Genomic DNA, 13,021 nt, shown 5'->3' with positions numbered 1-13,021 from the left:
CCTAAAATGGGTTGGCTTGGTGATGTTCTGGATTAAAAATGAGTCTCGTACAGACTCCAAGAACAGGGATGCTGGGTGATTCTCATCTCTTGGAGAAGATTCATCTGCCCAGTCTATTTCTGGATGGTTAAAGTCACCAACGATCAACGTATGCGTCCTGCTGAATGACATGCTCGGTAAAAGGCTGTTTAGTACTTTATTGTTATCAGAGGAGCTGTTAGGTGATCTGTAAATGACCCCTATGAGAATGTATTGGCCCTTAATGAACATAAATGAACACTGTTTTTCGAGTTTATACTAGTTTTACTAGCTTTGGCCTTTGAAACAACGCAAAAACCGCATTCCAAGTTTATTAAGGTTTATACTAGTTTTCAAGTAACATAAACATGTAGCTTTTTAAGTTGATACTGGTTTATACTTATAGGATGTAGTTTTGAAATTGAAACTGATAATGGTTTCATTAGCTGCTTTAGCAGATATTATAGTTTTTACGAGCACCAGTATGCCGGTACCTATGCAGGGGCACAGGGTGCATCTGAACTTAGCTTTTTGATCCTTCAAAGTTCAATGTTGGCATTACGGCCATTACCTAAGAGGCTAAGTGGCTAAGTCAAGTTGCATTGTTGCAATTGGCCCATATCACAGCCATATCCTACATAGCCACTATGCAGAGGGTGGATGCAGCGTCGGCAATATATGGATTTTTAAGCCCAAAGCGTCGCCGGCCATTTTAGAGATGCGTTGCCGGGTAATTTTTAATGAAAAGCCATTTACGCTGAGTAATGACGAACTATTTACAAGCCACAAACTTATTACAAGGTTGCATGCACGTGTTACCCCAAATAACTAATTTTACCCTAAAAACAGTCCGGTTGTACAGCAAGTGTCAACTGAACAAGTAATAAAGCAGTCTGACCGCTCTAATGCGACCGAAACTACCGTACGCAATCGAAAAAACTTTGTTTACATTTTTTGCGGGAACTCATCGCAACTGATTTCCGGACAAGCTTCGCTGCATCGTAATCCATCCAACGTACCGGAAACCTTACTTTTTTTCTAAATAGTTGGCTGAAGACTGAGAAATATATTGAATGCAAGAATTTTAATCTAATTGTGTTGGCAAGATCTTCTGAAGGCGAAAATTTTGCCGATAATGCGTCGCCGTAGGTCTTTAAATCTTCGTTCACTCTCTGCACAATGGCTACATAGTAGGGTCAGGTTGTTCATCATCATTCATCAAGAAGAATTGTAAGCTGACTTTCAGAGTTTAAAGTGCTGCAAAACGTGGGACACATTGCCATTGGAATTGGATGGCAGCCTTGCCTAGGCTGATGCTTACACCAGTACATAATTCTTTATCGCTCATTTTTTGCCAGAGTCAGGATGTACACCAGTGACCAGTGCTTTGTGCTTAGGCTAGGAGCCTTGTGTATGCCAAATTAAAATTAATACATGAGAATACAAGAAACAGTACCATCATGAGTTTGAGCAATAACTTTGTAGCATGATCAAATCACTTAAATACAAAAAAATCTTGATTACCATCTTTATGGTGGCAATCATTGCTGAGTGCTGACTCTGTGACATCAACCTATATTGAATATTAGGCAGAAACCAGCCAGGGTTGGCAAAAATGGCATAAATCTGACAAGTTTTACCAAAGTTGTGGCTTTTTAGCCTTTTTTCATGTCTTCAGTGAAAAGTAAGATAAACAGCATATTTTCATCTGCAATTTTGAAACTCAGCCATAGAACTGTGGAACAATGGTTTGTATCCACAATTTTAAGAAACTTCTGTCAACTGTGCAATTTTATAAATGTGTTGAGGTAGTGTATGTCTCCTATGTCAATGTGGAATCTAATTGTAATACAACTACCTGAACTGGCTGAACTGCCTGAACAAACTATAAAATTGAAATTTATCTAACAAATAAAGTTGGAGCTATGTAATTTTGCTCTGTACAAAAAGCAGGATTTTTAATATTGCCTTCATTCTCTAATTTTCTCTTTGCCTTTAAAAAATAGATTGAAGTTTTCTTTGTTGCCTCTTCCATGAAATTTAATATTTTTTAGTATGTTATAGCTGTGTAACTGTAACTTGAGCATATATCTAATTAAAAATTTTCATCAAATTCTAAAATATTCTATCAATGTCACATAGTTTAATCATCTATCTTCTATCATTCTCTCATCTTTGGTTGCAGTTTACAATTCACTTGAAAAGTCAGAAGTTTCAACATTTCAGTGCTGGTACAGTCACTATAGTTCACCCTCACAAAACTCATTTTGAGTTTGAGTTTTAAAGTATATTCATCTTGGTTAAAACAATCTTTTATAGTGGTTAATGCTTACTGTTGTGGGTCATTCAGCGTCAAGATAGGTAGTATTCCATAATTTCTATTAACAAATATTCTCAGTATAGGTGTAGTGTAGAGTTTGGAAATAGTTCAACAATAGTTCAATAATGAGTGTGAATAAAGGAAAGAATAGCATTAGCACTGCTCAGGCTTTGATGCAGGAGCAGCTAAAAAGCAGATCAGCAACACGACTTGTCAACTCACCTCATGCCAAATACAACAGGTAAGTTGCTAATTGTTCCATGTAAAGCCTTTTAGTTTGTACATTGCTTTGGCTGCAACAGGCTTATAGAGCCATACAACAAAAGGTTTAGGTAGGTACAGTGAATGCAGTCAAACAAGGTTTGTGCTCTTTAATATCATTATGAGAAAATGATTTACATGAAATACCTGAAGAGCTGAACTAGGCTGATGAACCTCTTGATTTTTATAAAATTTAATAATGCAAATTTAGTTTAATCTCAAAAGGAATATGAAGAGGCTTTGTTAAGTATTTTTAAAAATTTTATGTAATTTAAATAGGTATTTATTTTAACTGTGTTTTGACTTTTGAATAATGTTGTCAGCATTTATATAAGATTACAGATTAAAATTATTTGTGCAACAGAATTTGCAATTTTCATTTTTTGGTGTTTTGCAGTCGTGGACAGCTGATGTGTGTTGTTTGCGGCTGTGTTGTCAAGAGTGCAATATTGTGGCAGTCACATGTCATCAAGAAGTCCCACATTGATAATCTGAAGAACCTGCAGGAAAAACAACAACTGGTTTGTAGCAAGATTTTTTGGGCATTTAATTTTGCTGAAGCATCCTGTACTCCATCTCAATCAAGGATGTGAATAAGTGAACCAAACTTATTGAAACAAAAGATTTATTTTTATGTGTTGATTCCATTCAAAACTGTACAATTCTGCCTTGTAATCAACACTCATTTAAGTTAATTTGAGATAAGATGTTACCGGTATTGCATTTGAAAGTGTGACATTTTTGGTCTTATGTCAATTTAATTTATGACATTTGTATGCAATACAAAATTAATCTCATGAATTCCGCTATACATACATTTATTATCTGCCTGGTTCTGCCATTCCATATTTTTGCTTTCCAGCTAAATTCTGCAAACAAGAGAAAAGCAACAAATTTCCCTGCATCTGCTCCTGCTCCAAAGAAACTCAATGTTCCAACATCACTTCCTCCTGCACCTGTCAAAAGTAATATCCTAATTATTATTATAAAGTTCATATTTTTTAGGATTACTTTATGACATTGATTGCATAGTTAGACAATTAATAAGAAGGAAAATTCCCAGAAATTCCACTAAATTTTAGTAATAACATTTACAGCACCTGCTCCTTTATTAGTTTAGAAGCTTACATAAATAATTTGTGAAGTTATAATCATCATGCTTAATTTAACATAACATATCAAAAAATTGAGAAAAAAATATGTGCCACTGGAAAAGGAATGCTGAATTGCTATACCTATTCTTTTAACTGATGAACATGTGAAATTATTTTTCAAATAGTCAGAAACTGCATTCTAAAATGTAATGCAATACCTTAGGTTGTATCATCTTCCCAATGAAATGTTTTATGGTTCTATGCCATACATATACTCATTAAATCTTGCATTTCAGGCATACTTAAAAAAGCTGGACAATCTAAATCTCTTGAGGCAAATGAGCAACAATTTGTGAAGAAAGAAGAGCCTTCAGAACCAGTGCCATCTTGTAAGTGAAAGTTAATGTTTGTGGTCTTAGGGAGTTGTCAGTTCAAGTTCAATGATGAGCCATGTTGTGTTGAATATTCCTGAATTTGTGTTTAATGTGACATTCTTAAATAAATTGAAATAAAAGTTATATTTGTCTTTGTGGAGAAAATTAGATGCAGTTTTCTGAGGTTTCAATGGCATATGTTCATGCAGACGATTGTTTCCTTGTTTTTATAAGCGTTGTTGTTTCTAAGTTTGATTTGATTAATGGTGACTCGGAAAAATGTTGGAAATTGTTGATATCCCTAGTGCTTCATGTCCATCTATTTATGATGTAGGTAGTTGTAGCAATCATTATAAAGTTGTGCAATTGGGTTATTTAATCAGGCCCCACATAGCATAAATAAGATCACATGCTAACTTGCTTTTAAATCGTATCATTCATTATTGAATCTGTCATTTGATGAATGTAAGTCATGCTGTGCAGCATTGTATAGAGATCAATGTAAAATGTTCATCAATAGTACAGCAAATATTCAGTGTCAACAGAGAATGCCGTGAAAATGGAGTTAACAGAAGAAGAATTGAAGCAAGAAGAAGATAACATGGAAGAAGACGTAGCAGAGGACCCACAGAGCTACTATCTGACTGCTGCTGACAGAGCTCCTCAGCAACAGCCAACTTCTGATCTTCCTGAGGGCTTTTTTGACGACCCTGTTGCTGATGCCAAGGTTATTATTATCCATTGTGCGTTTAATAACAAAAATTTCCCCTTTGTTTAATTACAAATTCTTAGTTTTAGCAATAATTTTTAAATTTAAAATCTTGACAGCATTTAAATTGAAAAATTAAAGAGATTTTTTGTTTTAGCTATGAATTCTTGAATTTAAACTCTTGACACCATTTACATTGAAAAATTAACTAGATTTGACTATAAGGACTTTGGTTTAAAGGAGTTATTAGTTGGTGGCAGTAAGAAGTGCCATCTTGGTCAAAATGACAGTATGCTTTAATTTTTTACATTTTGCTCATTCATGATTAACTACTATTTAGAATTTTTAATCAAAGTAATTAGTTACACAAAATAAGTCTGCTTGATATCATCTTTTTTTGGCAATTATTCCCATTGTATTGAATAATTTTTAATTAGTACATGAAAACATCATCCCTTGTTAATTTTTTCTTGTAATTTTTTTTTTTTTTTTTAATTCAATTCTTGTAATTAATGGAGTTTTTTACATGTTGGTGTCTAAGTTAATAATAATTAAGTTTCAGGTTCTGATTAACTAAGCATATTTATGCATCTAAATAGGTCTGAAAATATTTTAATGCTTAAACTCAATGGTTCTTTATTTACTGTACATTGGACTTCAGGCACGCAAGATAGAATATGTCGACAAAGACGAGGCTGAATGGACCGCCTTCATGCGGGAGGTGTCGGCCGCTGAGAGCACCAGCAGGCAGATCATTGCGGACGACACGGAGGAGGCAGCCAAACGCAACCAGATCCTGCAGGCGGAGGAGCAGATGCTGTACTACCAGAGGTGGGTTGTTGCTGCCATTGGTGGGTTGTTTTTTGGCATTACTTTGCTTCTCACATGCAGTTCATCAATCAGTTTGATAATAATTATTAAATTGAAAATGATGACGGCTTGGCGATCAATTGACACATGATTAGTAATGTTCATTAGCTAGTACGAAAAACGCAAGAATTATTAATTAGGATATAATACATGGCGTGCAGTGGCACAAATTTGTATCAATTTTCAAAATAGGGTTCAAAAACATTAATTATATGATCAGTAGTATTATTTTATATCGCTTTGAAGAAGTAATGTAGCCCTACAAAAATTCAGTGCTAACTCAACCAGGAACTTGGGTGGCATAGATGATTGATAGCAATCGAAATCGAAAAAGCTACATTGAAAATTTTCTGTCCGTTAATATCCATAGTAGAGATTTATGAAAATGTGTTCCAACAGTAAAATGTTTACAGCTTGTTAATGTTGAATTCTCGCTCGCAGAGTGATCAAGTTTGACCGCGAGAAGCAAGAGAAGCAAACCACGACGTGCAAAATGGAAGAAGCAAGCAACATCGAGGAGGAAGAGTCAGACGACGATGACGTCACTGCGCTAGCCGTTGACTGGAGACGTAAAAGCTGCTTTTAGATTCCATCATATCCTTATTTTTGTAACTTATTTTTAGATTAATAAAAAACTTATAATGAAAGTTTGATTGCGAGTACCTATGTAAGGATGAAAATAATATTGTTCTAAATATTGTTTTTTATTAATATTTCCACTGGAATCATACGGGCTAGTTTATTCATAAGACAAACACATTCTTTGCAATGTAAGAAATAAGCTTGAAAAACAATCAAATTTTGGCAACAGCAAAACAATTGTCAGGATTACTTGGGTTCCATTATACGATATAAATAATGATTTACTATAAGGATAAAGTTGTGAACTGATGATTTATTAATGAACAATTTAATAAAGAAGTACAAGTTCATTTGCATATGAAACATCAAGATGAGTAGCAGAAGCCAATGGTAGGTTACCGCGAGAGAAAATCAACTGACAAATATTCGGTGGTCCGCATAAAGCCCGCGGGAACAGAATATTTAATTTTTCGAAGTTAATTATTCAGAAGCTTGGTGCAAGTGCCAACATTTTTGCAAGACTCATTCACTGACGGTTTCGAACAAAATGGGAGTTGGCTATCTGATTTTCGCTAACGATAGCAGCTTTTTAGGAATAGAAATGAAATGTTCCATTGCCCTAGACGCCTAGAGTAAAATATTTTTTCCCACTTTGCTGCTGATGCTGTCCTATGAGAAAAATTACCTATTTTCCAATGAAAATTTTAGTAATAGAGAATTTAATATTCAGGGCAAAATAGTTTTCCCATTAATCTTATTTCAACATAACGCACTAAATTATATTGCATGATATTGCTACGGGAGCTGCAGTCCAGCAAGAGGTAGGCGGGCGCTGGTCACGTAGTATCCAGTCTCTGGGTCCTCTGAATGCAGCAGCGACAAGTGCACTTCCTTGATCTCTAGATCTCCAAAATCGTAGTCTCCAAATTTCTGTGAAAACAAGAAAATTTGAAAATTTAAAAATTACACCCAAGTCTATCCCCATTGTTGCCTTTCCCAAACCTCTGTAAAAAAATAACAAAATTTGCATAATTGCCTGTAATTCTATCCCCATAGTGGCCTAGTCGGTCATAGAATACCTGAGCTTTCCGAACTTAAATATCACAATACTCGTAAAAATACGATAGTTACAAGCATTGAAATGATCAATTAGAATTTAAATAAAAAAAGTATCGATTAGTGATTAAATAAATAATAACTTAAGAAGATAATAAGTTGAGAATATTATAACCTCTAGTATGTGTGAGGCGTCGAAGCCTTCAGTGCGAGCCTGATGCGGGACGCCGGGCTGCTGGGACGGAGCTTCTCCCTCGTCCCGGTCCAGGAAGGAGACGTTCATCACCGTCATGTGCAGCGTCACAGACCCGGCGTTCTTACGCATCACACCTGCACCATGGTGATGGTGACTTGTTGCATCACCATAATGATGTAACAGATTCATGTGCTTTAACACTCAGACTCACCATCCTCAACCCTCAGACTCACCATCTTCAACCCTCAGACTCACCATCATCAACCCTCAGACTCACCATTCTCAACCCTCAGACTCACCATTCTCAACCCTCAGACTCACCATCTTCAACCCTCAGACTAACCATCCTTCAACCCTCAGACTCACCATCTTCAACCCTCAGACTCACCATCTTCAACCCTCAGACTCACCATCTTCTACCCTCAGACTCACCATCTTCTACCCTCAGACTCACCATCCTCAACCCTCAGACTCACCATCTTTAATCATCGAGTTGGCGATATTATCAACAATGTACCCTCAGACTCACCATCCTCAACCCTCAGACTCACCATCTTTAATCACCGAGTTAGCGATATTATCAACAATGTACCCTCAGACTCACCATCCTCAACCCTCAGACTCACCATCTTTAATCATCGAGTTGGCGATATTATCAACAATGTACCCTCAGACTCACCATCCTCAACCCTCAGACTCACCATCTTTAATCACCGAGTTAGCGATATTATCAACAATGTACCCTCAGACTCACCATCCTCAACCCTCAGACTCACCATCTTTAATCATCAAGTTAGCGATATTATCAACAATGTACCTTCAGACTCACCATCGTCAACCCTCAGACTCACCATCCTCAACCCTCAGACTCACCATCTTTAATCATCAAGTTAGCGATATTATCAACAAGATTCTGTAGTTGCTGTGGCAGGTGTGGACGAGGGAAGTCGTCCGAGGGTTCGCATGCCCTCAGGCCCGCGTACAGGACGCGCACGCTGTGAGGGTCGTCGGTGAAATAGTGAAGCCCTTTGAGGCGTAACTTGAGCACCCCGTCAGGCAGGTCCCTGCACTCAGAAAAATTAAAGAGATTTTGTCCAAATGTAGGTGCGCTTTTAGACCTTGTATGGGTCATCCTGACACAGTTAGGCAAAAGGGCATATCAGTGCTACGTCCGCTCCCTACTCTTTCTGTGGTTACAGAAGTGAGTCAATATTTGGACACTAATGAAAAAATAAAACAAGACTAATTTTTTCTTGAATAAGGATAAATTTGATAACATATTTCATAATTTTATGTGGAGTGGATCAACAAACCTTAGTTTTTTATCCACAACAGTGGCCACAGACCGCGTTCGGCAATTCTGGTATGGATTATCTTCCTAAGATTACCTATGATGAGGATCAAAAGAAAAAATGTACAAATAATTGATGCTAATTTAACAAAAGTATCGTGGGGGCTAAAGTTTAGGCCTGTTGTGGCTTGGCGCTAATTCATGTACTTTTTCGTGCCTTATTAACAGGGGATCTAAAAATGGTCTTTTGGCGTCCTACTTTTTCGCGTCTTCTTAACAGGGGAACTAAAAATTTGTATTTTGGCGTCCTTATAAGTACCTGGCGCTCTCTTGGACGGCGCGAGTGAAGGCCTGGACGGCATGGCGCCTCTCACTGTCGTCCATCAAGGCCATCACGCCCACTGTCAGGTGCAGTTTAGCGCTCTTCTGGAAGAGGGCCTCTTGGACGCCCAGACTGCCGCCACAGACCTCCAGCACCTCGCGCTGTACATCATCATTACACCAAGATGTGCACATTACGATAAAGTAATGTGCATAAAGTAAAGTAATAAAGTTACCTACTTTCGAACAACCAAATATATCAAAAGAATTGGTAGGCTACCTGAAAATTTAAATAAATGCATTTAAATATATACATATTTAAATAAATATATGCATTCTCTGGTCATTAATTGCACGTGAATAAACACGAATGAGATGCGCACCACAAAGGAGATGTGCACCACAAAGCAGATGTGGTTCGTCTTTGCTACTAATACGAGCTTTACAAAAAATTGACCAATGATCAACTTCTAACACCGTCTAGTCCCTGATACTAAAGTTTACGTTAAACCTGTCCCACCAGCAACTAAAGTTCAAAACAACGTTGACTAAACTTTGTCTCAAGGAAACCAACGTTTCAACATCCCTCTAGTTTTCGTAGAGTCACATTCGCAATAGTCCACAAAAGCAACGCTGAAACAACGTTGATTTCGTTGAGACAACATTCACTCAACATTATTTCAACGGGAGCGCAGCCGTGGGTAACAAAATTGACTCGTAAACAGGCCCTGGGCCTAACGCCAACCATCTGCATGCAATATCTACAGTTTCTACACATAGCCTCCGATCAATGAGCTGTGGCTAACTCCGGCTAACAGTAAATCCGCTTTGCACAACACAGCCACTGCTCCACAGCGCCGGAACACAACTGGCCGGAGCGAAACAGGCGGTGCAGGTTAGGTTAGGTTAGGAGTAGCTGTTGCTGTAGGGCCTGTTGAGCTCCGGCCAGTTGTGCTCCGGCCTGTATGCGCTTCGGCCTGTGACTGAACAGCGCTGTTGTGGTGGGCGCTTTGTGTCAAAAGCCGTGAAGATGCCCGGCTGCGTTACGCTCGGGAAGGTATACGAATAGCACTGTGGACTTGGGCTATGCTGACCTCTAGCTATCCACCAATTTCAACGTCAATATTAAATTTCAAGTCAATATCACCTGGAACTGCAGGAATCTCTCCTGGATATTGGGCGCCGTTGCTGGGATGGAAACGAAGTGCGTGGGTGAACATTTCTGCCTCGCCTGCTCCACAAGCAGCGCCACCTTCAGGCGACCCGCCCGCACCTTCGCCACACTCTGCCCCGTCACCACTGTGGTGAACTGGCACTATAGTCATCACTGTGGTGAACTGGCACTATAGTCATCAGTCATCACTGTGGTGAACTGGCACTAGTCACCACTGCGGTGAACTGGCACTATAGTCACCACTGTGGTCAACTGGCACTAGTCACCACTGCGGTGAACTGGCACTATAGTCACCACTGTGGTCAACTGGCAAATCTCACCATCACCACCACACTCACTATAAGCGGATATCTAAGGAATAATTTTTCGTCAAGGTTTACACGATTCGACATCTGCCAACATCGGTGTTAGGGAACGCGATATTATTTCGTCACAAGGTAATCACGTATTTTATTAATCGATATTTTCGGTCAATAAATAATTAGAGAAGAACAAATATTTAATTATTTTCATATATAATAAATTAATCTAACGAGTTCACTCAGAAAAAGCGTATGTCATATCATAAAAATATTGACACGCTTCCTCAGCCACAGCAACAACAGAGTCCGCATGTAGCACTGGTTGACCCTTTTGAGTCTCGCTCACTTCACAGCATGTGGTTATGGAGGCTGTCCCTCACCTACATCCCATCCTTCATCCCTCCCCCACCCCTCACCTACATCCCTGCACCCCTCACCTATATCCTCGGTAGCCCCGGCCCCCCGCTGCGGGATGCTGATGTTGCTCTGCGTCTCCGCCTCCAGCCGCCTCCGCGTGTCGCCCTTGCGCCCGATGAGGTACGCGTAGAACGCGCTGTCATAAATGATTAGTCGTTACTTTCAATAATATTAATTACTTTGGGAAACATTATTGAATTCAATAACACATTCAACTTTTCCTGGAATACACATGTTGGAAGGATAGTGCGATGAGGTAGTTTAAAATGATGCATATCTGATGATGGCATCACGTGTGATGCTGCCGCAAATTTGTCGGTTTCCCTCAACCACCTCACCTGGGCACGTGAGGCTAGCTCACCTGGGCACGTGAGGCCAGCTCACCTGGGCACGTGAGGCCAGCTCACCTGGGCACGTGAGGCCATCTCACCTGGGCACGTGAGGCCATCTCACCTGGGCACATGCCAGGCTGTACGGTAGAGGCCGCTCTGCAGACGGTCAATTGGAAATTCGCTGGCCTCACTGGCCTCCTCCTCGCAGGCCTCACTGTCAGCTGTGGCCTCATCTGCTCAAATGCCAACGTCTCACTCCATAGGCAGGAAGATTTATATAGTTATTTATATTGTCCTTTCCTCTATCCACTCACTGCACTGGAATAAGTTTAAATAAAAATTGAAGCCAAACTTTAAAATGTTGAAATAAAATTAAATGTCAATTCGATAAAGTTAAAGACCCTGAATTTAATTAATTTAAATTATTTTACTTTAATTGTGGCTTTTATTTCAAATTTAATCGATTTCTGAGTAATTAGCAGGTAATTAATTTTTCACGTCCGCGGCTGCATGTGAACGTATCTACGCGGCCATATTCGTACGTGTGTCGGCGACCTACGTACCTAATACGTTCAGTAGTAATACTACTACTAAATACTAATAGTAATAGCAAATGAAGTAATGATTTAATCTATTTAATGTAATTTCTAATTTCGTAACAGCCCAAGAATACAAGTAGATTTATAACGACAAACATGAAGCCTGGCAAAAATATGTCACAACAAATGATCCAAAACGTTAATGAGCAATTGTACCCTCATTGACAGTTGACACAAGAGTCGTCATTTCATAATGTACTTAACTCGCCGTCTTTCAATGAAAACTGCATATTAGGGGAAAATATGTTATCCATCTTATATTGAAGAGCTGTCTGTCAGTTTTATTGACCGACCTTTTGTCATCGGTAAAATATCCGGAAAGAATCCTCCTAGATTATTTGCCATGATTAAGCGAACTCCTGGAGATAGCGACGCGCACACCTAACACGGAAACACGGTGACTAAACTGAACGAGAATGTGACACGTTCGTGACACGTTTGCACATGATGGATCATTACACGAGATATAATGACTGAGTTATTAAAGTGAACAGAGGTAATGATTGGGTAATTAAGTTCAGAAGCTAAAACGACCAAAGCCTAATTTAGACTCCTTGAGCATGATGGCCAAGGGGTTATAGTTCAAAGTATATATAACAGGATTAGAGCAGTGAATTTCGGGTTTAATGCCAGCAAGCTGCGAGAATGCTGGGATGTCAGGAATCAGTGAATATCCATACATGGCTCAATGAACGCTTTCATCATTATTACTATTACTCGACCTAACCTTGAATGCGTTCGCGTTCAATAAACCAGTAGTTGAACACATGTTACGACCGTGGCACTGTCGATATTGTCGAACACAATACGTCACTCATCATAATACTCATCCTCCTCATCATAGTTGATGTGTGAAGACTCAACATGATAGGTTAACACATGGTATTTGTCTGCACACTCAACAAATAGTTGAACTATATACTAGTTCAACCGTGACTCTACATATCACTCACCATAATACTCATCCTCCTCGGCATAGTTGATGTGTGAGGCCTCAACATGATGAGTCAAGACGCGGTAGCACCTCTTGCCCACCCAGTATGTGGACGGGTTTAGAATGTCCATTTTTTCCTAGTGTAACAATCCTATGAAAGCAACTGACACT

At 39.0% G+C, this 13,021-nt stretch overlaps 2 protein-coding genes across 3 annotated transcripts; one reads left to right on the top strand and one right to left on the bottom strand.

The window, feature by feature from the left end:
• Positions 1-2,136: 2,136 nt before the first annotated feature.
• Positions 2,137-6,344, top strand: LOC108677808 (zinc finger protein 830). Its single transcript, XM_018166097.2, has 7 exons — positions 2,137-2,579; positions 2,997-3,120; positions 3,462-3,564; positions 3,990-4,082; positions 4,604-4,794; positions 5,438-5,607; positions 6,088-6,344. Exons 1-7 carry the CDS (start codon positions 2,464-2,466, stop codon positions 6,230-6,232), a joined length of 942 nt encoding a protein of 313 aa, XP_018021586.1. The 5' UTR covers positions 2,137-2,463; the 3' UTR covers positions 6,233-6,344.
• Positions 5,875-13,021, bottom strand: LOC108677807 (activating signal cointegrator 1 complex subunit 1-like). 2 transcript variants are annotated; one of them, XM_018166095.2, is made up of 8 exons: positions 12,870-13,021; positions 11,439-11,550; positions 11,006-11,121; positions 10,240-10,391; positions 9,091-9,254; positions 8,354-8,544; positions 7,460-7,614; positions 5,875-7,158 (listed from the first exon to the last, which is right to left on the bottom strand). In XM_018166095.2, exons 1-8 carry the CDS (start codon positions 12,979-12,981, stop codon positions 7,024-7,026), a joined length of 1,137 nt encoding a protein of 378 aa, XP_018021584.1. In that variant the 5' UTR covers positions 12,982-13,021; the 3' UTR covers positions 5,875-7,023. The 2 variants fall into 2 exon arrangements, with proteins under 2 accessions (XP_018021584.1, XP_018021585.1); XM_018166096.2 differs by lacking the exon at positions 12,870-13,021 and adding an exon at positions 12,210-12,273.

Source organism: Hyalella azteca, unplaced genomic scaffold, assembly GCF_000764305.2.
Source record: "Hyalella azteca isolate HAZT.00-mixed unplaced genomic scaffold, Hazt_2.0.2 contig10333, whole genome shotgun sequence".
Taxonomy (NCBI): Eukaryota; Metazoa; Arthropoda; class Malacostraca; order Amphipoda; family Hyalellidae; genus Hyalella; species Hyalella azteca.
The sequence above is the reverse complement of the archived record's forward strand: the minus strand, read 5'-3'. Positions and strand labels throughout refer to the sequence as shown.

What these genes read in the sequence shown, in the direction of transcription:
- LOC108677808 (XM_018166097.2), top strand. Translation starts at nt 2,464, where the DNA reads ATGAGTGTGAATAAAGGAAAGAATAGCATTAGCACTGCTCAGGCTTTG. An exon ending in CCTCATGCCAAATACAACAG is followed by an intron (nt 2,580 to 2,996) that starts GTAAGTTGCTAA and finishes GGTGTTTTGCAG; the next exon opens with TCGTGGACAGCTGATGTGTG. An exon ending in TCCTCCTGCACCTGTCAAAA is followed by an intron (nt 3,565 to 3,989) that starts GTAATATCCTAA and finishes CTTGCATTTCAG; the next exon opens with GCATACTTAAAAAAGCTGGA.
- LOC108677807 (XM_018166095.2), bottom strand. Translation starts at nt 12,981, where the DNA reads ATGGACATTCTAAACCCGTCCACATACTGGGTGGGCAAGAGGTGCTAC. An exon ending in ACAGCCTGGCATGTGCCCAG is followed by an intron (nt 11,122 to 11,438) that starts GTGAGATGGCCT and finishes CATTTATGACAG; the next exon opens with CGCGTTCTACGCGTACCTCA. An exon ending in ACGCCTCACACATACTAGAG is followed by an intron (nt 7,159 to 7,459) that starts GTTATAATATTC and finishes TTGTTTTCACAG; the next exon opens with AAATTTGGAGACTACGATTT.